This window comes from Maylandia zebra, linkage group LG19 (assembly GCF_041146795.1).
Source record: "Maylandia zebra isolate NMK-2024a linkage group LG19, Mzebra_GT3a, whole genome shotgun sequence".
In the NCBI taxonomy this organism is placed as follows: Eukaryota; Metazoa; Chordata; class Actinopteri; order Cichliformes; family Cichlidae; genus Maylandia; species Maylandia zebra.
The window spans coordinates 17628651-17653223 of record NC_135185.1 but is presented as its reverse complement, the minus strand read 5'-3'; the positions used below and the strand labels follow the sequence as shown (position 1 = coordinate 17653223).

The following is a 24573-nucleotide window of genomic DNA, read 5'->3' as shown; positions in this document are numbered from 1 at the left end:
ATTTTCAGTCCATAAACACTCTGATTTATTTCTCACTATCTCGTTTTACTGCTCAGACTGGCCTACCTGCATACATTCATAGTAATAAGGTCTGAAAAAATTGAAGTATTGCTGTTTGCTGACTCATTTCATTAATAATATGGGGCCGGGGTCATTAATATGCATTTGGAGCCATCTGGTGTTTGTCATCACTGCAGCTTTTGTTGGATTAAAGTGCTCCTTTGGTGTGCACTGACCTAGAACAATGATCATATGATCCTACACAAGAAACTCGTCTGTCTTGTGCCTGTCATTAAAGAACGTTGTTTTTTCCAAGAATAAACAAAACATGAGTTTATACAAGCTGCAAAATCTCATTATTATCCCACAAGAATTAATTGATCTAGAAAAACAGAGACAGATTTCAAAAATCAAATTCAAAAAAAGAAGGTGGCCCTGATTGTTTGTGTGCACATCTCCTTTGTGCAGGAAGCTATAAATGAGATGAACGACGAGCTGCAGGAGAACGCCAGAGAGACGGAGCTGGAGCTGAGGGAGATGCTGGATCTGGGAGCAGCGAGAGTCCGAGAGGCAGAGAAACGAGTCGAAGCCGCACAGGAGACCGTAGCCGATTACCAGCAGACCATCAAGAAGTACCGCGAGCTCACAGCTCACCTACAGGTAAACATGTAGAGGAAATATGTAAAATGTGTTTTCACATCTAACCTGTTAATCACGTGTTGGTGTCCTACAGTCAGTCAGTCACGATTGTTCTCATGTGTTTGCTGCAGGAGGTGAACAGAGAGCTGACCAGCCAGCAGGAAGCCTCAGCAGAGCTGCAGCAGCAGCCGCCAGCAGAGATGTTTGATTTCAAGATTAAATTTGCAGAGACGAAGGCCTACGCCAAGGTCAGAAACAATCACAGGGTTTTGGTCTGAATAATAAGTAGCTCTCATCCTCTTTTCACGTGTTTACAGGTTTTAAATCAAAACTTCTGATTTTAACTTTGGAGCTAAACAAAACTTCTAATGTCTGTGTATGTTTTAGGCTATTGAGATGGAGCTGAGGAAGATGGAGGTGGGTCAGGCCAACAGACACGTTTCTCTTCTGACCTCCTTCATGCCAGAGTCCTTCCTCCGTCACGGTGGAGACCACGACTGCATCCTGGTGTTGTTGCTCATCCCCAGACTCATCTGCAAGGTAAAAGCCACTGCATCTTTTAGAAACTGGAGACTTGCTCTTCGTGAGGTTTAAATATGTTTTTGTAACTGTTTACATGTCTTTTAGGCCGAGCTGATCAGCAAACAGGCACAGGAGAAATTTGACCTGAATGAAAACTGTGTGGAGCGAGCCGGCTTGAAGGGAGCTTTGGGTGAGCAGCTGAGCTTCGCGGGTGGTCTCGTCTACTCGCTCAGTCTGCTGCAGGCCACGCTGCACAAATATGAGCAGTAAGTTTCACCACAGACTCTAAACTAAAGATTAACAACTATTCTATCAGTTTTTTAAGTTGTAACTGTATTTTCAGTGTTAATGTCCTGGCTGTGCCGGACGCTGTTTCACTGCTTCCAAATAAAGAATTTTTTCAGGGGTTGCTTATCATTAGAGTAACTCCTCCATACGCTCTTCTTGTGCTTGTCAGAGCTCTGTCTCAGTGCAGCGTGGAGGTCTATAAGAAGATCGGCTCTCTGTACCCAGAGATGAGCGTCCATGAGCGATCTCTGGACTTCCTTATTGACCTGCTGCACAAAGACCAGCTGGATGAGACGGTCAATGTGGAGCCGCTCACCAAGGCCATTAAATATTATCAGGTACACACAAACAAACGTAATGCGTGATTACTGCAGTTTAATATAACTGTGTTTTATTAAAACATAAAGTATTTAATGTCTAATATTCTGCCTTATTTTCATTATATTTATATTATTTATTTTTATACTATAATACATTTTCAATATATTATGGTATATTTTTCTATATTGTATTACAAAATTCATTTGCATTATGATGAAAACATGCAATTTATACTCCTACTGCTTGTTTAATGATATTTGTCCTTTTTCAGCATCTGTACAGCATCCACCTGGCAGATCAGAATGAGGACTGCACCATGCAGCTCGCTGATCACATCAGAGTGAGTATCGACATCACCTGCAGTCTCCGAGGAATCTGTAGGAGGTTTATAAACCCCATCGGCCCTCAATCCAGCTTTGTTTCAATCTTTTTTCATGTATTTTTATTAAGATGCTTCTGTTTCTGCTGCCTAAAGAAAATAGACTTCACTGGTTACGCGTGGCTTATGTTCATGTGCAGTTTACCCAGAGTGCCTTGGACTGCATGGCTGTGGAGGTGGGTCGTCTGCGGGCATTCCTGCACGCGGGTCAGGAAAAAGCCGATCTCGCCGTGCTGCTGAAGGATCTGGAGACATCCTGTAGTGACATCAGGCAGTTCTGCAAGAAGATCCGTCGCAGAATGCCTGGAACTGACGCGCCCGGCATCCCAGCGGCACTTAGCTTCGGACAGCAGGTAACCATAGTGACCAAACCATCAAGTTAAAAAAAAAAAACCCCAAAACAACAAGAACCCCAGATCTATGGTGAAAGTCACAGTAAAAAAAATAAAAAAATTTTAAATCTTTTTTTCATTTCATGTTCGTTTTTACCTTTTTACCCAACAGGTGTCAGACACCCTTTCAGACTGCAGGAAACACCTGACCTGGGTGGTGGCAGTCCTGCAAGAAGTGGCAGCAGCCGGAGCTCAGATGATGTCACCTCTCGGTGAACAGGAGGGGCTGTCGGCCGTCAAACTGGAGGACGTGGCGTTCAAAGCTGGAGAACAAGTACATTACATTACATTAGTACTTAATTAATAAAGGCCAAGTGACCTGACTGAGACGTATGTCCAGGACACTGCTTAGAGTCATTTGTAATTCAGAATTGTGGCTGACAACAAAAAGTAATATTGATTTAGGTGCAAAAATTCTTTTATAGCAGAATATTTCAATTAAATGAATTAAAAACAATGCAGTGACACAGTGACAACAGTTTCCATTAGAAGTCATCTTGCAGCAGGAATTATTGGAAATTTTGCAAGCCAGCAATTTTTTGAATGAACTCAATGTGAGCTGAGAAAGTGTTTATGTAACGGAAACTATTATAAAAGTCTCACCTGCTAATCGAGGAGTTCATGCACTTTGACTTTTGTTGTGTGTCTGAGCATGTTTATGGACAACTGTTTTGACAGCCTCCTGGACAATCATACTTTCGTTTTCAGATCTATGGATCCCAGGGTGCCAACCCCTACGAGTATCTGCGACAGTCCTGTAGCATCGTCATAGCAACCATGAACAAGATGGCGACTGCTATGCAGGAGGGAGAGTATGACTCAGAGAAGCCTCAAAACAAGGTAATTAGCTCAGTCTGGGGCCACTGTGAAGGTGTGTCGGTATTTTAGTTCTGGCTTTGTGAACCCAGAATATTATTTTCATATTACTCCGTTTTTCTTCCAGAACCCTCCGCCAGTAGATGTGCGAGCGGCAGCTCTTCGAGCAGAAATCACAGATGCAGAAGGACTCGGCTTGAAGCTGGAGGACAGAGAGACGGTCATCAAGGAGCTGAAGAAGTCTCTCAAGATCAAGGTAGAGAGAAGCAGCAAATTCACTGTGAATAAAAACATTAAAAACACAGAACTGCCGAATCTTTTGTCAGGTTAGAGCTCATGCAGCTGAAATGATAGGTATGTATCTGGAGTTTATTGTGTAATCGTGTTTTCTGAACTGGTCAACGTTCACATCTGTACACACTGAGGGAATCTGCTCCAAAATATCTGAAGAAAAGTCACAAATTCTGCAGAGACACAGTGTTTTGATTTAGGGGGGTATGTGTGCTTTTTCAGGGAGAAGAGCTGAGCGAGGCGAACGTGCGTCTCAGTCTGCTAGAAAAGAAGCTGGACAGTTCATCCAAAGATGCAGACGAACGTGTTGAGAAGATCCAGACTCGACTGGATGAAGCCCAGACTCTGCTGAAGAAGAAGGAGAAGTAAGAATAAGAACACGTCTGTAGATTACTGAGATCTACAATTGTGTGATGTTGTCCTCTCCTCTGCAGAGAGTTCGAGGAGACGATGGACGCTCTGCAGGCCGACATCGATCAGCTTGAGGCAGAGAAGGCCGAACTGAAGCAGAGAATCAACAGCCAATCAAAGATGACCATCGATGGGCTGAGAGGAACCGGGCCGTCAGGAATCGCTTCCATTGTCACAGGAATGGCCGGAGGTGAGTGAAGCAGCTGCATAACATGCTCTTAGTTTGGTGGTTCTCTGGTAATAGATAAATTCCCACTTTAACTAACCTACCTGATAATCACACTGCAGGATTGATACTGAATTTTGTGGTTATATATCATTATTTTAACTCCAGTTTAATACCTTTCCTCAACAACCAATGATTCTTCTCTCCGTATAACTCTGCTTTAATTCCTCTTATTTTCACCTACTCATTCTTCAGAGGAACAAAAAGGTATCTACTTGCTTCTATTGGCATCTGATGTGATGATGCATGCTTATTTATTTTATTTTTTTACCTTTAGTGGTTCACTCGCATGATATGAGAGGAGTTAAACATGACATGCATGTGTCACTACAAATAATAATACCACTAAACCAGGACGTTGTAGCACAAGAAAGAGCTTTGAATTAAATTGAAATAAATAATCTGACGGTGGATCAAACAGCATCATATTGTTTGTGTTGTACTCAGTATCTAAAAGTCTTAGTAAACCTTGTAGGAACTCATTTTTGTGTATATGCATTGTTTTGGCATGCACACCATATCCCTCCCATGTCTTTAAGGACATCTGCTTATTATTTATGCATATGTTTGTATGCAAGTCAGTCAGAATGCACAGGAATGGCATCTGCCAAGTAAATGCAGTGGAATAAAAAGTCAAATGTATTTTTGCTTCCACCGCCGTGCACCTCTAGCATGCAAGAGGATTATTTACTTTTTCATCAGAACTCAATGTTAAAGACGAGAGTGCAAAGCTGTGGTCAGAGGGTCAAACGAATGTGAAAATACTGCCAACATTCAGGTTTAAATAAAGTTTTGGCTGCACTCAAATACTCATAAGGCGTTCCTGTTATCGTTCACAGCAAACATGGTGTCAGGTGTCGGCTCTGGATCGGGCGTTCAAGTGATCGACTCACCTCTGCTGACTCAGCAGATCGAAGCTCAGAGGCTCTGCATCAAACACCTGAAGAACGAGAACAACAGGCTGAAGGTAACGAATGCCTCTCCACCACCTCAGCATGCGACGGATGCAACAGTGAAGTCACACTTTAGAGGTCAAAGAACCTGCAGAGGCTACACAAATAACTGAAGAGTGAAATTATTCCTTCATTAAACACAACAAATATGGTTAAAAAAAAAAACCAAACTTGTAGATTTTCAAAGCTGAGATTTTACTTCGACTTCCACATGGTTTGAGGCTTTTTGAGTTAAGATCACCACACCTAAAATTAGATGGATTATTTTTATTCACCATCAACATGTGTTCTCCAACAGGCTGAGAAGATGCGTGCTCAGCTCGCCTCTCTGCCTCCTCTCAATGTGACCAAGCTTCCCTCCAAAGACGGACGTCCTGAAGTGCTCTCCAGCGCCCTCTACCGTAAGACCGATCAGCTCCTTGAGACACTGCTGCAAATGAGTGCCAATGTCAAGGTGGTGGACATCACTGGAAAATCTCCTGGTATGTGACATTTCTTCCTCGAGGAAAGGAATTCATAAATATTTGACACGACAGTGTCAAAAGCAGCACAGTTAGACTGAATAACTTTTAGCTGAGTGAAGAATTAATGTGCAAAGAAAACTAAAATGTTCTCCTACCTGATATCTCACCACCAAGAGTAATTATTTTGATTAAACTGGCATTTTCCCATTTCTGTAGGCTAAAGCAGGTTAGGTAACAGGAAGTCTTCATAATATTTGCCTTGTATTGTTTGTGTTGTCTGCTAAATCTATAGAATCCTGGATGATCTTAACTTAATTACACCAGAAATCATGTGCAAATATTTAGAACTGATTGTTGGGCACTGATTTCAGAGATTTTCTCATTTTGTTTTTGCCCTGCAGTGACCCCTGGTGCTCAGCTTCTGGAACAGACAGCTAGACTGCAGTCCCTGAATGACACTCTGGACAGACTGAAGGTGCAAATAAAACACAAAGCTGTGAAGCACAGAGAGAATAAGCTGATAAAAATGCACAAAAGTTACATTAAAACATTACTGTTCAAGCTGATGCTGAACTTGAAGTACTCACCTTAGTCTTCATCTCTTCTGCTTCTGTCAGGACGAGGTAGCAGAACATGTCGTCAACCTGCAGCCCGGAGCCCGAGTCTCATCTGATTTCGCCACGTTCCCTTCGACCTCATTTGTTAAGGTAAGTCTGCTGGTCCATGCACTCTGGTAAAGCTCTGTTTTGACTTGGAGGTGGATGAATGAAAGCTTTTGGAGGTCTCACAGTAGCAACAGGGTACAAATACTTGTGAATTTAAAGTTCTAAAGCCGACTGCTTTTCTGTGTTTAGGTGAAGGAGGAGAAGAAGGGTGACACTGTGCTGGTGGGAAGGGTCATGGTGCCGTGTCCCCGCGGTCAGGAGCAGGTCCACCGCCTCGTCCTGTCACAGTCGGAGCTTTGGCGAGTTCACAGTCTGCTGCGGACCTAAACATCACATGCCCCGCCTTCCCGCCAGCCGCACCAAAACACTCCACCACCATCAGCTTTTTCTCCAGGGCCAAACAAGTCAAACCAGGAGGCTTTTTAGGTTATTAGCTATGAGATTACAACCTGCAGCTCTGGCATCAAAGTGCACAGGTGAAGGCTAAAACGTAGAAATATAGAAGTCTGAATTTGTTAGTCGACTGACAAGCAGCTTATTGGCAACTGTGTTAGTCATTGTCACATTAAGTTTTGAAGACTGAGAAGTCTTCCTCAGATTTTTAGCGTTTTTAAATGTCGAGGGTTTTCATGTGTTATTTGAATATCAGTGGAATCTACACTGATGGCTTGAAAAACATTTATTGTAATTATTCCTATTTTAAGACATTTTAAAAGAACTGAGAAAATAACTGGGGAGATTAACTACTAGTGATTACTTTCAGTCCAGGTCAGAGGCTAAAGAGGACGACTGTTCTGTTTTTTCACACAGCCAAAATCAGACTGCACATCTTTGCACATGTGACTTGTTTCAGGCAACTCTGCATTTGACTGAGGCCTTGCTGGCTGTAAATTGGAACCTGGATGATGAGATTGTGATGCCATCCTTGTAATTTACGTCTAGATTTTGTTTTATGGCCAGAAAAACAGAGATACAAGCGACAATGCTCTTGCATGCTGCCCAGATTCACCAAATCTATGTAGTAGAAAATGAGCCAGCCTCCTCCTGCACCCTGGTGTGGTTTATATTTGGCCAGAACATTGGATGTTGTTTCATATTTCCCGTTTGCAGTTATTGCCTAACGAGATGTGAAGAATCATGAGCCTGTGCTATAAACTTTCATGAGGTGTCACAGTGACGTTCTCCGTTTTAAGAACATTGCTGTAAAAGGAAAGGAGCACTGAAATGATGGATTTGCCAGTTTAAGTGAGCGGGCATTGACACGGTTTTTTTGGGTTTTTTTTGCACATTTAATTTAAATACTGAGCCTTCTGAAGTTAAATACAAACTGAGGGTTTTAGTGTTTACCTCTGTGGCTTTGCTGGCTGCACAGAACAGAAAAATAAAACAAAAACATTAAGCTCAGTGGTTTTCCTGAAATTCTTCTGCAGATTTACACACAATCTGGCTGCACTTTAGCCAGAGCATTACATGGTTTAAATGATTTCACATATACTACACTTTTGGTGTAACCTGTAACTGTGTACTTTATTGGCTTGGTATAAATGACACACTGGTCGCACTGGTGATATTCGACTGCATTGCTTGTGTTCTGCCGAGCTTCCCGTTGCTGTAGATTTTGTAAACTTTGTCCGAGCCTTAAACCTGCAGAGAGCCTTTTGGTAAAGATCAGTCACCTGCCTTATTTTCAATTTGTTTCAACCAAACACTGTTTAAGCAAAGCAACATCTTTGCCAAAGAGTCTTTGTTTTTCTTCTCTTCACATCTGCCATGTTTGATTTTCAAGGAGCTTTTAATTTATTATTAATTTGTCTAATAGACTGTTTTGTTTACAGTGCTGTCATAACTTGAAGTTTTATTTATTAATGGGAATCTAAGTAACTGTAGTTAAAGAGGGAAATGCAGACATCTCTTATTTATTGGTTGTAATATTTATCTGTGCTCTCAGTGAGCAGCTGATGTACTGAAACTGCAGCTTGTCTTACCTTTTTCCTTGTGTGGCTTCTTGCTCATGCACAACCAATAACTGATCAATAAAGACATTAAAACAAGCATTTCACCGTCTTGAATCTACTGTGGGTTAAGCAAAAACAATAATTTACATCTAAAACATGTAAATTTGTTCAAATTTTGTTTATTTTAACATAAAAACATTTTCTAGTTGCGAATTTGACCTTAAAAACAAACAAACAAAAACATCAGAGATGTTTCCATTTAAATGTAATTCTAATTTCAACATAATCTTTAAATTAAAAATATGTACATTAAAAGTGTAAAAAATAGTTTCACGTCGTTGATTTCAATATCCAGTCTCTTGTTCTGATTATTGCCACGCTGATCTTCTGCCCAGGAGTCTGTTTGTGATTCTCTAAAAGAGACACAAAACACAGTCATTGATTCGATTCACACAACGTTACAGTTTGACACAGCAAGCAGTCTTAAAGACATCTGTGGTTTCAATCATACAAACTGCTTTAACACACAACTTTCTTCTAATTTGAGCGCGTGAGGCTTATTTATAGGAACATGTAATTGGAGTGCTCGAAGCACGGACACATGAATGACAAAAGGTGTTTGTACCTTGTTGAAAAGTTGTGCATTCAGTCGGTAAGTGTGATACTCTGCTTTCCTTCGTTCCTCCTCTCTCCTCCTCTGCACCTCTGGCAGATTCTCGTATATCCTGACGGAGAGACAGTGTTCAGTAGAAGATAGACTGACACTGATACTGTGTGAGGTACAGTTATGGTTCTGATGTCGTCACATAAAATGAATCATAACAGCAGCTTACTGTTTGGACCTCTGGATCATCTCCTTCCTGGGAACGGCCCTCTGGAGCAGAGCAGCGCCTTCAGAGAGAGAAACAAACCATAATTAAAAACTAACTGAATAACTCTCTAAGCTAAATCAAAAAAGACCTTATAGTCCCTCAGGTAACATTTACTGGATATAAGAAGGACAAGTGGACAGATTATCAGCTCAGTAAACTAAAAGTTCTTTGAGCAGCATCCATCCCCTCCGCTGTTTGGTACCTGCAGGCCTTGGCAGCCTCCCAGCTCCTCCTGGGTGGTTAAATAGATCCCCCCTCTCTTGGATTAAAGCAGCTTGTAGCTTCCTCTCCTCCACCTGCAGAAACAGACGATTCACCCTCTGCATGGACCGGGAAATAAACTCTGGACGATGCATCTCCAAGGCCTCCTGCAAAGTAACAGGAAACCGACAGTGTTACCTTTTTAATTGGTATTATGATGGTAAAGTTTATCTTGCTGACACCCATGATAGAAGCCTTTAAGTAGGTAAGTTACACGTCTGAAATTCAAATCTTTTCATACAATTCCTACGACTATAATTCTCTAAAGAGGAATATAAGCTAACCTGAAGTGACATGTATGCTGGACCAGAAGACATCATGTGTTTAGGATCAGGCTCCGGCTCCAGTTCAGGCTCAGAGTGATGTTTGTTTGTGTCCTCATGCACTTGTCTCTGTCTGAGCGGCTGTCTCCATGGGTTGATTCTGCTGTACGGTTCAAACCAGGCGATGTTTGGTCTCTCTTCCTCCGGCTGGTTCTCCTTCCTTGCCTCTGACAGCAGGCCGTCAGCAGAGATGAACCATGAAACGGCTGAAAAAGCCCACAGAAAAAATTTAACCAAGAATAAAACAGGGATTTAATTTAGAAAATGAAAATTTATAGTTAGCTACAAACAGGGATGGGCACCGGTTCTAACATAAACGGTAGTAACCAGACCGAAAAGCAGCGCACATTTCCTGAGATTTTTTTCCCTGAGATGCCGTACACTTTTAATTCTAGCCAATCATTTTACCCTTGCAAGCGTAGTAGGCGGGCCCAGGTACATACGTTCTTTTAGAGCAGAGCTACAGATTAAAAATGTCCAAGGCGAAGCGGTCAAAGTCTGGCTGTACTTCACAGCAAAAGATGCAAACTCAGCAGCCTGCAACAAGTGCTTTAAGGTGATACTGTGCAAAGGAGGTAACACCTCGAATCTGATGAAACACCTGGCGAAGCATAGCGTTATTTTTAAAAGCCGAAAAATGCACCGTATTTGATAACTTGCTGCAAGACCTCACACCGAGTGCAGGTGTGGGGTGTGCACCTGTTATCGGACCCGGAGTTAGCAACATCCCCCAAGAACCCGAAGACGAGAGTCCTGGTCCCTAGCCCTGCCAGTGTAGCAGAAATGATGATGGATGATGATGCAGCAGCAGCCGTTCTTCTCTGCGTGAGTAGCTTAATGTTGTTCGTGTGTATTTTACGTTGAGTAGGCTAACCACGTTATTACATTAATGCACGTAAGGTGAACTAGCAAACACCGTCGTAGTTACATGCGGCTGTCTTCTTGTTTGATGGCAGATACTCTCTTCACCCTGGCCAAAAAGGCTAAAATGACCAAAGAAAAAGTAGAAAACAGCTAAACATGAGAGGTTTTTGGACAAAGTTTGTGTTCTCCATTCTTTAAGCACCGGCACCGTTTCAAAAGTACTGGTTTGACACCGGTATCGATAAAACCTAAACGATACCCACCCCTAGCTACAAATCGTTGCTAGTTTACAAACCTTTAGGGTAAGGCTTTGGTGGGGTTCTCTTGCTCCTCCTCCGCCCTCCTCTTTCTCTCACTACGCTGGACGAAGACAACGAGATCTGCTTGAAAGCTCTAGCTCCTCCCGGGGAAGGGAACGTGGTTCCAACATCTCTGGTGTGTCGTCGAGTCCCGTTATGAACAATCTCCAGGTCACCTGTGTGAATTTGGACTGAATGTATATTAACTCCATCACATGTGCTTCACTCGTGTTAAAAAACACTCCTGCCTTATTTTCAGGAGAAAGCCTTAAAAGCGTGACAAACACAAATGAATACATTTTATGCCAAGGAATTTTAACAGAAATGTAATCTTAGCACAGACTATTTCACAAAGATTTTACAGCACCAGCAGCTGGTGCCAATAAACCTTTACAAAAAGGACCAGAATGTTCTTGTATATCACAATTTTAACTAAATCTGATGAATCAGTGGGACATGCGTCTTCTCTGACCTGCCTGGATTCTTTTGTTCACCAGTTTAATGGCCTTCCTACCCGGCAGACTCCGGGAAGGCCCGTGGTGTGAAGGGACGCTGTAAGTGCTGGTCGACGATACAGAGTCAGCAGCAACCTGAAGACGAATACAGTAACATCAAATGTTATAAAAAGTTATAATTTTTCACTCACCTGCCACTTTGTTAGGTAATGTTCAACTACTCATTATTGTAAATATCTAATTAGTCAATTATATGGCAACAACTTTGTGCTTTTAGGCATGTGGAGATGGTCAAAATGACTCGCTGAAATTCAAACCAGATGGGCTAGTCAAAGTATTTCAGAACTTGCTGATCTACTGAAACACAACCATCTCTAGTGTTTACTTTTGCTTTACAGATTAGAGAACATTCCTTAAGATCGGTTTAATAATCTCTTACTCAGCAGCACGCAGATATACATACCGACTGATCAGTGCTGGTTGTCACTGACAGTGCAGAGGCGTGAGGAGGCTTTCTGTTTCTTCCTCCACTGTCCTTCCTCTCTTCTTTTTGCTTGTTGATGGTGTTGTACAGTTTACTGAGGCTTGGGGCGCTTTTCAGGTGCTGTACTTTGTGGGGGCCAAAGACTCGGATCAGTCGGGCTGTGTCCACAGTGGACATGGAGCCAGACGTGGTAGACAGGGTCTCCAACACATGTCTGTCTCTGGGAGAGGCGTACTGGCTCGGGGAGGAGCTGTGGGAGAAGCTGGAGGTGAGGGAGGCATGGCTGCCATCCTCTGTAGACCGGCAGGTTTCATCAACACGAAAGCTCAGTTGAATGGGAGATTCAGTTTTTCTCTGTCCTCTTAATTTACTCCCATCTTCTCTGACTTCACCTCCTACACTCCTCTTAATCTCCCCCAAAGTCTGCTTTATTTCTTTCTTCCTCTTTGACACATCCTCTCTCCTCCTCTCCTGTTCTGGATGATAACCAGTCACCTTCTGTGCATCACACACATTAAATCCCCTTGCACTTTGAATAAGGCGAGAAAGGTGCTCTAAACGCTCCAGAAGTGATGCTTCTCTGTCACTGCTGGGATGCAACTCCTCCGTGGTCCACTGATCGCAGAACTTTTGCCACAACTGGTCCAGAGGGTGCTCAGAACCCCTCTGCTGCTCGCTTCCTGTCTGAGGCTCAGAGGTTTGGACCCAGTGATTGTTTCCTTTACCGTAGTCCATTTCAGAAATAAACGGCTGAAACCTCTCAGGGTGAGACTCGCTTTGATGGTGTTGGGTGAACTGGATTGGGCTGGTCCCCTGGTCTCTCTTGAAGGTTTCTTGATTCCTCAGTAACGATTCCTCGATAAAAGTGACAGAAACCTGAGAAGAAGGCTTTAGTCTTTGGCTCACAGTCTGCAAGCTTTTATTCGATGTTGTAGAGGCATCTGTCAGGGGACACACACACAGAAAAATTACACACAGTAACAGGACACCAAGAACCAGCTAGTTTTCAGACACAAAACTGTCCAACTTAACATTTACAGCAACTTCAAAAAAATTAATGAACTCACATGATTACCTTTTTTCCACATACTAGTAACATAATGTTTCAGAATCAAACCAAAGAAATAAAGGAGGTATCCAGTGTGAATATGCATGCGTCGTGTTCAGGTTACCTCTCTTCCTATTTTCTTCCATGGTCAAGTTGGCAGTTTTCAGCCTCTTGCTGTAGATGCCCTCTGTGTGTCTGATGGTCACTCCGCGGTCCAACCCTGGGTCCTTGTTCCCGAGGACGTCACTGCTAAAGTGAGGAGGCACGGCGTCGTCTGAGCCTAGTTAGAATTCAATACTCTCTGTTATCTCATGAGGAGTGGCATTCAGAGCAAAACACGACTATTCTTCTTGTAAAAGCAAAACAACAACAAAAAAAACCAGTTAAAAAAAGTAAGCGAAATATTTTGGGTAAATATTTTGAAAAGATGTTCAGGGACAGCCTGCGCTTGTCGTCTCAGGGTCTCAGCCCTGCCTTTGTTTCACCCAGCCCCTGAACATGAATAATTAATGTGCTGCTTGGTGTACATTACAAAGAACCAGCTGCTACCCATTCAAGCACAGGAGAAATGAGAGCTCACAATTCAATTCCCAGCATGCCTCTGAATTCTTATTTCTAATCCTTTGAACATGTTTTACAGCTTGCAGTGTGATTTACGAAAGCATTAAAGATGGCCCCAAAAATTCACGTTATAGACATAAATAATATATTTTATTAATAATATATATTAACAGACCTCTCTGCATTGAATCATATCTGTTATTAACCTCTGTCTCTCTTCCACAGCATGTCTTTTATCCTGTCTTCCTTCTCTCACCCCAACCGGTCGCAGCAGATGGCCGCCCCTCCCTGAGCCTGGTTCTGCCGGAGGTTTCTTCCTGTTAAAAGGGAGTTTTTCCTCCCCACTGTTGCCAAAGTGCTTGCTCATAGGGGGTCATATGATTGTTGGGTTTTTCTCTGTATCTATGAAGCGCCTTGAGGCGACTTATGTTGTGATTTGGCGCTATATAAATAAAATTGAATTGAATTGAATTTTGTTCAAAGAAAAGAAAAAAACCACCCTAAACTCACCAGGTATGAAACTGTGGTTTAAGATCTAACAGTGTGAACAGACTACAAGCTGCGAGCTGAACTGCAGATGTTAAAATCCTCATCTTGTGACACTTCAGCACAGCAATATGGGAACAAGGCTGAAAAAGAAAAAAAAATCTGTGATAAATGTACCTGTGTGGGTGCTCTCCATGGTGGTGTCAGATGCCTCTGTGGAGGAGAGATCAGCCTCTATGTGAGGGACATAGAAGACCTCCTCACTGCCATGAGGTTTATAAGGCAGCAGGACAGGCACTGAAGTAGGAGGGAGATGCAGTTGGAATCAGTTGGTATTATGACTGAAATTTATTATTGCTGAAATTACAGACAATTAAAAAAGGGAAAAAAAAAACTACCTGGGGTTTCGGTGTTAAAGGGTCTTGTTGAAATTTCAGATCTTTCACGTGGTGTAAAGGGCTGTGCAGACGTGGTGGTCATCCTCTCCTGAGGCACAACAGTTTTAAAAACAGTAGAGCTGTTGGATCTTTCAGGCAGCCGCTGTCGTGATGGCTCTCTGGTGTCGCACCACTCAGGTGGACTGGACAAACCGACACCTTCATCCGGACTGCTGGCGGCTGATAAAGAATTTGTCCCCCTGAGACATTCATTAGGTGGCAGCCTTGAGATTACATCAGCCTGACTGGAGTAGACTATAGAGGTGAAGCTGGGATCTGTAGCTTTGGGGGGCAGAGTGAGATCGACATGTGAGCTGTGACCTGTATGGGCGGAGGTTTCAACTACAGATGAGCCTGTGGCCTGATCTAAAGCATGACTAACACCCATACCAGAAGCAGATAACTTACTATCTGGCCTGAATGACTGTGTGCTGTTGTATCTGACAGTCACATCTACTTTATCTAAACCCTGTGAGGGAGGAAGCGGCTCTTCAAACTGGCCTCCCTCAGTGTCTTGCCTCTTCTGATTGGCTGGTGCAGACTGAGTCACATTTTGATTCGTGCTGTGCAAACTGTTACTAGGTCCATGCACTGATGATTGTTCCCTGGTTGTTGTTTGTAGTAAATCAACCCCATGCTCTTCAGTCAGTTGCCTGTCTGTTGTTGTGGTTCTGACGGCTCCTGATGAGAGCTCGGTCAGGCGGAGGGGCTCTGGGGCTGGGCTGATGGGAGGTGGGGAAGTGGAATTTGAGGGGGAGGTGGAGCTTCTGTGGGTGGCGATAGTGATGGATGTGAAGACCTGAGGTTTTTTAGTAGGAAGCGTCACTCCTTCTCTGGCAGCAATTTCACACACTCGAGCTTCTAGGTCTGACTGAAGAGCAGTTTGTAGCAGTGTCCTGGAGTCGCGGGTGGTCCTACTCAGGCTGTGCAGCAGCTGGATTGGCTCATTTATAGCATCCCTAGGAACAGCAAACGTCTCCGCAGATTGAGATGGATCAAGCTCCCTCGAGATTTTAACACTGGATGCTACACTGCTCTCTGTATCTGTACTGAACTGGCTCTGAAATAGGCAAAAAACAAGTCTGTGTCAAATAGGGAGACCAGGAAAGGACATTGTTGGTGTTATACGTGTTCTTCATTCACCACACATCAAATATTTTTGCACTGCAAACCTGCATGTGAACCATAACTGGTGACAGTTTTATTATTATTATAATTTGTCTACAACAAATTAACATTTGCCCACAGCAGTCCTGCAACACACCAGTTACCTTGAGTATGAGAGCTGTCCAGACACGTTTAGCAGATGATAAATAAACGTTTACACAAATTTAGTTTAAAATGCATACAAACGTACGTATTTACATTTTATAATTCACTATATTTAAGTACATTGCTACAAATTACATACGGCGGTTGCCTACTTTGTAAAGTGCAGTAATTAAGAGTCGTTCTTATAATAATTACCTTTATGGGATTTTTTAACAGCAGTTCTCGCTTGATCTCTTCTATCCGCCTTCTATCTTCTTCGTCCAGCTGCAGAGGCTCACACTGCTGTCCTGATAGCTTCAGCTTAATCCATTCTGCAACATTAAGACACGCTTTTTCATCTGACAAAGACGTCTTTGATGTCTTAAGCTACAATTTAAATAGGATCACAATTTAAACTAGATCAAATCTAAACAAATTTGAAGGGTCAAGTTGTGCAGCTAGTGGTCAGTGCGGCAGGTGAATTTTTGAAATTATCTAAAATGTTAAAACCTTAGATGTAAGAAACTCATTCATGAGTGTATGTTAATTGTTTTACCTCTAGCTTTGCTCTCCTCTTGGTCTGAAATGCTCGGTGTACTGGAGACCATGGTGGATGGAGATTCACTCTGCAGCAACTTGGCCACTCTGGCTGTCAGTGAGCTTTCACAGCTCCCATCACTCATCACTCCTTGATCAGCATCCTTGAGGATGGGTGAGGAGGACCTGCTCTGTGAAGCACCTTCAGAGGGAGTGTTTTCCTCCTCCTCCTCTGGGACATCAACTGAATCTGTAGGCGTAGAAGTGAGCTCTTGTGTACTCACAGCTGGTGGAGGTTTGATGGCCACCGGCTGTGTGGGGGCTTTGTCAGGAGGTGCAGCACTGCAGCCCTCAGGCTCTGTCCGGAAGGCTGATTTGGAGAGGACAAGTGACATCCCTGCACCATTAACATTGCTATCTTGTGGTGTTTTGTATGCCACTTTGGTTGGTGCAGTAAAAACAGCTTGTGTGGATAAATAATCAGATTGCAACGATCGATTTACACCTTTCTGACCAAAAGAGCTTTCCCTCATCTTCTCTGAGGTCAGCATGGAGTCAGAGGAGGATCTGGTCCAAAGCAGTGAGGAACATGTTCTTTGGTCTCCAGTTGTAGAGGACGAGGACAAATCCTCAAGTCTGCTGGTTTTCTTCTTCAGTAATGGGGATATGTCCTGATCGGGGAGAAGACGGGGGCTAATGGGGGAGGTTGAGGAAGCCGCAGAAGACCCAGTGGACATTATGGTCTCTGTATGAGAGACCAGTTTACGGATTTCCAACAAGGCCTTGGAGCTAACGAAAGAATCTTCTGCACTTTGATCTGCACTACGACTCGTTTGTAAAAGCAACTCCAAGCTTCTTTCTCTGTGCCTCTCCTTGACAGCTGGTGGCATGTCAGGGTTAAATTTGTCTTCTACCTGGCTGATTCCCCCACTGCTGCTTAAACTGCTGTCCTTCTGCTGTTGGCAAGGCTGCGGTATGGAAGAACGAGTGTTTTTATTGGGTGAGGTGTAAGGTGCCAGTTTGTGTTTACTCTGTCTAGCTTCTGTATGTGATGTAGGAGAAGTCCACCTGGCCTGCTCTGGGATAGTTGCCGCTGGACAGAGACTGTCCAGGCTGAACGGTATGGATATGCTGGAGTCTACTGACAGAATGCTGGACTGGGAAAACTCCTCTTTGTGGGGACTGCCACCTGAAAACACAATACCATATTTCAAACTGTAAAACCCCTCAAATTTGGGTACTTAAATGGGTGTGTGAACAGGATATATGACCATATTTTCATTGCCTGAGGAATTTTTAAAATCTCAACAGCTTTTCATAAAAGTAAACCTGTAATAGTAATTGTTGAGGTTAGATACCCTCGGAGGGTTGAGTGCTTTTAGTTGGGGTTCCAGTAGATCCTTTAATTGTGCAGAACTCAGTGGGAGAGAATTCAGGCTCTCTGATTGGTCCCCTGGGCACAAACGGAGTCAGGATTGTAGATGGAGACTGGTCTATACCCAAGTTACGAAGATACAACTGGAAAAAAAAAAAAACAGAGAGAAGACCAGATAATAAAGTGTAAGTCTAAACATAGAGTATTTTTCCCAGGTTGTTTTTTTTTTTTTTTTTTTTTTTAAATTTACCGGAATTCGTTCATCAATGTTGAGCTCTCGAGGCTTGGGGAGAGGTGGTGTTGACAGTTTTGAAGTCCACGAGGGTACGTAGTTATCAATTTCTAGGCTGACAACAGATGACGTCCCAATGGAAGTTCCTAACTTTACTCCGCTGCAACTATCTTGAGAACTCGAAAGTGTCAAGTCTCGATCAAGTGACACATCACTGAAGTGACCGAGGCTTGTGAGATGTGAGGTTTGAATTGTATTGGTTTGATCATGATGATGAGCATCATCATCCTGGTTTTGACTCTTGTCTCTTTCTGAAGGGCTGTCGATCTGCTGATCTTTTTGAACTGACATCACAACTGTGCTAAGAGAAGAGTGAGACTGTGACCTGCCTAGGGGTGAGGCAGAGGGTGGTACTGCAGACCCCGTGTTCTCCTCATCAGCAAGAGCACTGCCCACTGCCTCCGTTCTTCTTGGAGAAGAATAGCCAGAAGGTGCTGTTGAGGAGGTCTGTGTGGCAGCACCTGAAACAAGAGGCTGCTGTAAACTCCTAATCTTCTGACTAACCAGTTCATTCAGGCTGCCAGATACTGCGTCATAACCTTTCTGTTTAGAGGGGATGCTAGAAAATCCCTGCAGTGACAGTCTATCAAACAAAGACACCTTGCCTGAACTCTGATTTGCCCTCCACGCATCTACTTTCTGCATATAGTTTAGACTTGGGAGGGACTGGACTTTTGCAGAGGCAGCATCCTCTTGGCACTGAGTGGCTGTGTTTGTGTTATGGGTGCAAACTACAGGAAAAGCTGGTTGTTGAGAAATTTTTGTGACTGACTGATAAGAGTTCTCTTTACTAGATTCAATGGAGGAAAGGTGCCCCAATTTATCCTTAACACTGGATTTGGTTGGGGCATTAAAAATCCCTGGAGTGGACTGAGACTGTGGAAGAAAACCCAGGTAGGAGCCATCCAACCCTGTATGGTTTCCTGAGGACCAGAGGTCTTGCTCTCTGCAAACCCGTTCAACACCTGTTGAAAATGGCCCTGTCCATTGCATACCAACCACATTTGTTCTACTCGCACTTGGCTTCCCCTCAGACATCTGTTTGAGATTAGGTGTGAGAGATGGACCAGGTGGCGTAGGACGTTTTTGCTGTTTGTTTTTGGATTCAGCTTCAATCCTGCTGCGTTTCTCTACTTCAGAGAGCAGCTCTCTATGTAACATTTCACTACTCTCATCAGGCTGAGTACTGCGGGAACCCACAGTGATGTTAGACACTTCAGATAACACTGTTTGTGGTTGGTCAGGATCTGAAACTTTGTGCTGCTGTTGTGTCTGCTGCTGGGGAAAAGAGACTTCACCTGGAGGGTGTTCTCTTACATCAGTAGTTTGCTGAGTGGTCAGTTCACAAACCTCAGTACTTTTAGACTCTTCTGTAGAAGGCTCTGTTCTCTTCACAGAGGTTTCAGAGGCAGAGGAAGTAGCACTGCTATTGCTGCTAAGCATCCCAACATCTTTCTGCAGGAGCTTCAGAAGATGCTGAGCAGGTATATTCTTACTCAGAAAGAAAGTCTCATCTTCAACAGGTTCTCCTTCTAGCTTTGCTCCAGGTTTAATCAAGGTCTCTAGGTCCTTCTCTCTGCTACTCATATCAATGACAATCACTGGGGGATGAACCCTTTCCTCTCGTTTACTTTGCTCCCCTGGTGATAGACTGTGCTGAGAGAGGGAGCAGCAGCTGCTTTCTCCTTCTTCAGAAAGGATGCTTGCCTGGGCCAATGGGTGCTGGGATAATGAGCCACGCTCAGAGGTACAAGTGGTGTGATCCTGGGATAAAAACTGAAACCGCTCTGAAGCCATGGAAACATCAGGGTATGCCCTTAAAACGTAAATAATAATTATCCATCTACATGTTATACATTCACACAATATGTAGAAAACTATGCACACAGAGCAAGCGATTAAGATGACTTTTTTTTCTTACCTTAGAGGGGCAAATTCTGTCTCACTTTGTTGTAATAAAGAAAACTCAGTGAGGTTGTGATCAACTCCAGGTAATAGGGAAAGGGCTGGAGACATGTTACTGTCCTGAACATCTAACAGAAAGTGCAGAATGAACACACACAAATTAAAAAAAGCAGCAATCTAACATAAAACTATGGTAAGACCCATCAGTGTTGGCAGCCTCCTGTTGTCATGAATAAATCATACATCAAACAAAATCTGTTTGATGACAAAGTCAGAGTTAAGTGGGCTGAGACACTTGCAAAAGATGAAGAGATTAAAGCTCTGCTGACACTCCAGTAGTATACAATCTGCAAACTCTACTTTGTCTATACCAAATCTACCAAATGTATCATGCAGAGGAAATAGGGGTTTAATATACTGATAGCATTGCAATCTACAATCATTACTGTGTTAATATCCATACCTAACTGTAGAGCAGGTGTTCTTGGCTGCTGAAGTTCAGAATGTCTTTGTGTTCCTAGTTGGCTTATGTGTGTTTGTCCAGCAGAACGGCTCACATCTTCATCTGCTGTCAACTCAGGAGATGCTGCCCTCCTCTGTGAAAAGAATCACACTTTAATTCTGGCAGCATTTCATTTACAGGAGGTCCCGCATTACTACATGGTGGTTTGAGGGCATCAAACGAAACTGAGCAATCAATAACTCTGCTTGAGACAAGCCAATGTCTGTTGAGAAAAACGTCTGTTACTTGATGAGCAAAGTGGAAAGCAGAAAGTTCATACATTCATCCCATGCAGCTCTGATTCCAGTTTGATTACACCAGTATTACACTGTTGTCAGTCAGAAGTCAGAGGAAAATTCCCAGACTGATTTGAGCTGATAGGAAGGCAACAGCAACTCAAACAAGTGTTTGTTACAACCAAAGTATGCAGAAGATGTACAATACATGAAACCTTTAACAAATAAGCTACGGTAGGACAGCAAGACCAGACCACGTGCCTTTGGTATCACAGGAAAGCAAGAAACTGAAACCAAAGTCTGCAACGGGCTCACCCAAACGGGACAAAATAAGACGAGAAAAACGTTGTTTGGTTTGGTTTCAGGTGGGTCCTTTCTTACCAAATGAGCATCATTTAAACACCGCAGTTTACCTGAGTATTGTTGCTGATCATCTCAGTACATAATACAATTATCGACACTCTTCTATTTTGGATAAAGAACACGCTCTTCTCCTCGTTTCTTCATTCGTAAAATTTTTGGAGTTCTTCCTTTTAGAAATGATGGTGGATAGCTACAGACTGTAATGATCCTCATAGCAAGTCTGTGTTTTTTTTGGTTTTTTTAAAACTATATAAACAAAGCATTATTGTAATCTAACATCTCTATCTCAGTTAATTTTATAAACAAATCTGCGGTTTTTCGAGTCGGCACATTAGCAGCATTTAGTCATCAAAGTGATTTATTTATAACTAACAGACTAAATGGACTGACAAACTAGAAGCAACAGGTTACATTTAACCTGGTGTAACTCAAAAGACTAACCATTGACTAATGTGCATATTCTTTACGTTTGTTGCAACTGGACATGGAACAAGGAACATTATACTGGAGAGACTTGGGTAACGTTAAATGCTAGTTAGCAAAGCGGTTAGCATTTAGCTAGCTAGCCAGCTAGCTACTAATATCGCCAACACTGTGATTATATTCACATTTCCCGCCTTGAGAATTACTTTAAAGGCTCCCGAACCACGAGTTCCAATATTATCACACCAGAAGACAAGCTGCAATCGTGCAAATTACCTCTGGAGGTTCCATGCTGTCGTTTTTGTTGTTGTTGTTGTTGTTGTTACTGCTGACAGTCCGCCACAACGAGCGCGCCTCCACCTTTTCCTAGCAACAAGGGGCGTTGCTAGGAAATACAAGCTCCTCAGCAAGGGACGTTCTTCTTCTTCTGTGGTGTTGGCACTTGGCACTTTACATCTCCTTATGTTATCTTACTGCCTCCTTTTGATTCTTTCAGTCGTAATTTATATTCGTGAAAAAGTCCCATTCCCTCCACTGATCCACAGACAGACGAGCTCACTTTTAGATTGATGTCCAGTATCTCCGAACTTTGTATAGTTGGGTCTTGTTTTACAGCACTCAGGAATGAAGACATGCTCCTGATACATGTTATAATAGTCATAAATGATTTTTTATTATTATTTTTTTGTGCATACTTGTCCCACTTACATTATTCAGATAATCAAATAAATGTTTAATATTAGACAAAGATCTATCTCTCTATCTGGTAGTTAATTAGTTTGAGCAGCAGGTGGCGGTGCTGCATAAAATAAATGAATTCACCTAAGACTCAAACATATTTCAGCTCCTATCCTTAATAACTGGTCCCAAATCAATTACAAGTCATGAATTAGCCCGCTTAAATGATGAGACCAGCTAATTTATCAACACTAACACAGCATTGTAAATCTGAATATTTCTATTTTAAAATCTACAACATTATGAGTAACTAAAACTTTAATAAGTTTACTCAGAAACTTTTCCTTTTGGCTTGTCAGAGTAAAAGTTTGATGTACCAGATGTAACATCTGCTACATCTTTTTCCAAAACAGCAGCCAAGGGCTGTGAGTGAGCTAAGGGGTAAATTGAGTTAGCAGTTCACCTTATCCCACCATAAGCCACTGAAATTGAATTAAATCTCGGAAATATAAACTGGTATTTTAATGTAATATCACATAATTGGCTTGGTTTTAGTAATTTATTTTAGTTTACTGGGTTTATTTGATTGGGACAGAGCACACATACACCAAACTCCTCCTGTCATGAGAAGCAGAAGATGCTTTGAACCAGATTATAATCATAAATACATTTCCACCTGTAGTCCTTAATAGCCTGACAAGTTAGATATGACAGAAAAGCTATTGTGTTAAGAAACTAAACAATAAAAGACTGGGGTTCATTGTCCCTTTATACAGTCATTGGTTTGAATCTTTGTCTACTAAAGCTGTGTGACTAAGAATCAGCTGCTTTTTTTTTTTTTTTTGCAGGTTGTAGGCCCTTGTCTGTATTTTTTCCAGCCCTTGTAAGTTTATAAATCTAAGTGATAGACACACTAAAGTCTCAGGGTAATACAGTGCAATACACCAGTGATCAGCTATAATCCTTAACTTTACTAAAGGATTTATGCAGCACATTAGGTTCTTTCAGCGTGTTTCCTTTTCTGCTTTTTTAACTTTACTGAAGACATAGAGCATAATTTCAGTGAGGATCTTGTCAGGTCAAAGGTCAAAGCTGCCACTTCCCTTCCTGGAAGCTTGTGGTCAACATAAGCAGCTGTTACCGGCAGTGTTGAAAGCTGCTCCATTTCTTTCTTTCCCATCCCTTTCTTTAAAAAGCACTGGGCAACGTGCCAGTGTACTTTTTGCGTCTTCATTTGCACTCTCTCACATCCACAGCACGCTCGCACACTAACGCCCGGTGGAGTGCATGAACACATGAGTACACACATGCAAAGCAAGCCCCCGAGGGGTGCCCAAAAGTTTCCGGTCCGGAAGGCCGGACACAGAAACTCAGGAAACAATTGGGTGTCAGAGAGGTCCATGGAGTATTCGCTCCCTCCTGAAGTGTCGTTGCTGTTTTCCAGGCAGCAGAAACAACTCTCCATCTGGTTCCCCGTCTTCCTTTGTTGACAGGAGAGCGTGCTGGCATCATTCTGTCTCAGGATGAATGTGCTGCTGATACACAATGGAAGATGGCATTTATGTATTTATACATGCTATTAGCCACCGCTTTGAGCTTTTGGCTTTTGTTTTGCAGGTTCTAGACAAACATGTGTAACGTCATAGGTGCCATTCAGACTTTTGTTGTGTTATTAAAATAAAACAAAATAACTAATTTTTTTTAATGGCATGTTAAGTTGTTCTCTACCACATTTTGGGTTGGAACAATGTGTAAAAAGTAAATAGAGGTAAAAAAACAAACAAACAAAGTTTTTTTTTTTATCACTTTGTCATTAAAATTCCACATTTGATTTAAAACAGTAAAAAGAGAATGTGTAAAAATCTGAAACTGACAGAGCTATAGTTTTATTAAATAATGTACACTCTTTGTTCTAGGTTTACTTGCTCATATGCTCATTGTTCTAAATGCAGTATGTAATTGCATGGCAGCAGCTCAGTGCATTCAGGCATTTAGACATGATTAGTCACATCTTCCTTCCTCATCTGCTTGACCTCCAGTTTCCTTCATGTTAGTTTTGTTATGCCTATTTCCCATGCTTTTTTTCAACTCAGTATTTTTGGTGTAATTACTTTTGGTCTTTTTTGTATTTGGCATCCTAGTCTGCCATATGATGGCCCAATTTAAACTACATCTTAACAGGAAGACGTCTAAAAACCATTGTCAGTGAGCATAGTCCAAAATTTAGATTCAAACTTTAGCGTGCAAAGGGAAAACAAAGACTAAAAAGAACATGAAATGCTATCAGCCACCTTCTCTGGAAACACGTCCCATGGATGCTGCAGAAAAGGGACCAGCTAGCTTGTTATCAGCATTGGTGAAGGTGTGGCGGGTGGTCATTAGTACACTTTTCATAGATAACTTGTACATCTGCGAAGGCACCATTAATGCTAACTGATGTGTACAGGTTTGTTGGGAGCATATGCTACAGATGTGTTTCAGCAAGACAATAATAAACTTAATAATAAAGGTTTTCATGCATTCTGCACAGTAAAAGACTCCAGGCCCATAAGAAACATTATACAAAGTAAGTAAGGACAAGGGAGGCACCAAACTGTCA

General features: G+C 42.4%; 2 protein-coding genes across 13 annotated transcripts in view; one reads left to right on the top strand and one right to left on the bottom strand.

The window, feature by feature from the left end:
- dctn1b (dynactin 1b) overlaps positions 1–8419 on the top strand; it is a 32978-nt gene extending 24559 nt beyond the window's left edge. For all 12 annotated transcript variants that reach the window (XM_076877451.1, XM_076877454.1, XM_076877453.1 and 9 more), the window contains 17 exons: positions 469–660; positions 771–887; positions 1027–1179; positions 1267–1427; positions 1619–1787; positions 2042–2110; positions 2290–2502; positions 2654–2815; positions 3250–3381; positions 3485–3613; positions 3871–4013; positions 4083–4249; positions 5125–5252; positions 5537–5720; positions 6104–6177; positions 6320–6409; positions 6557–8419. In XM_076877451.1, coding sequence (XP_076733566.1) covers positions 469–660; positions 771–887; positions 1027–1179; positions 1267–1427; positions 1619–1787; positions 2042–2110; positions 2290–2502; positions 2654–2815; positions 3250–3381; positions 3485–3613; positions 3871–4013; positions 4083–4249; positions 5125–5252; positions 5537–5720; positions 6104–6177; positions 6320–6409; positions 6557–6694 — 2421 coding nt within the window. In that variant the 3' untranslated portion in view covers positions 6695–8419. The remainder of the gene's footprint in view (positions 1–468; positions 661–770; positions 888–1026; positions 1180–1266; positions 1428–1618; positions 1788–2041; positions 2111–2289; positions 2503–2653; positions 2816–3249; positions 3382–3484; positions 3614–3870; positions 4014–4082; positions 4250–5124; positions 5253–5536; positions 5721–6103; positions 6178–6319; positions 6410–6556) is intronic.
- A 66-nt stretch (positions 8420–8485) lies between these two features.
- Positions 8486–21678, bottom strand: alms1 (ALMS1 centrosome and basal body associated protein). Its single transcript, XM_004539908.4, has 18 exons — positions 21573–21678; positions 20236–20368; positions 19789–19900; positions 17826–19683; positions 17559–17718; positions 16220–17389; positions 15880–15995; positions 14374–15472; positions 14153–14272; positions 13053–13208; positions 11860–12821; positions 11414–11531; positions 10938–11117; positions 9740–9984; positions 9397–9562; positions 9156–9213; positions 8948–9047; positions 8486–8735 (listed from the first exon to the last, which is right to left on the bottom strand). The coding sequence occupies exons 1-18, from the start codon at positions 21585–21587 to the stop codon at positions 8691–8693; spliced, it is 6813 nt and encodes a 2270-aa protein (XP_004539965.2). The 5' UTR covers positions 21588–21678; the 3' UTR covers positions 8486–8690.
- Positions 21679–24573: the final 2895 nt, after the last annotated feature.

Coding starts and splice junctions, on each gene's coding strand:
- alms1 (XM_004539908.4), bottom strand. Junction 17,719..17,825: donor ACATTGATGAACGAATTCCG/GTAAATTTAAAA, acceptor TTTTTTTTCCAG/TTGTATCTTCGTAACTTGGG. Junction 11,118..11,413: donor GAACAAAAGAATCCAGGCAG/GTCAGAGAAGAC, acceptor AAATTCACACAG/GTGACCTGGAGATTGTTCAT.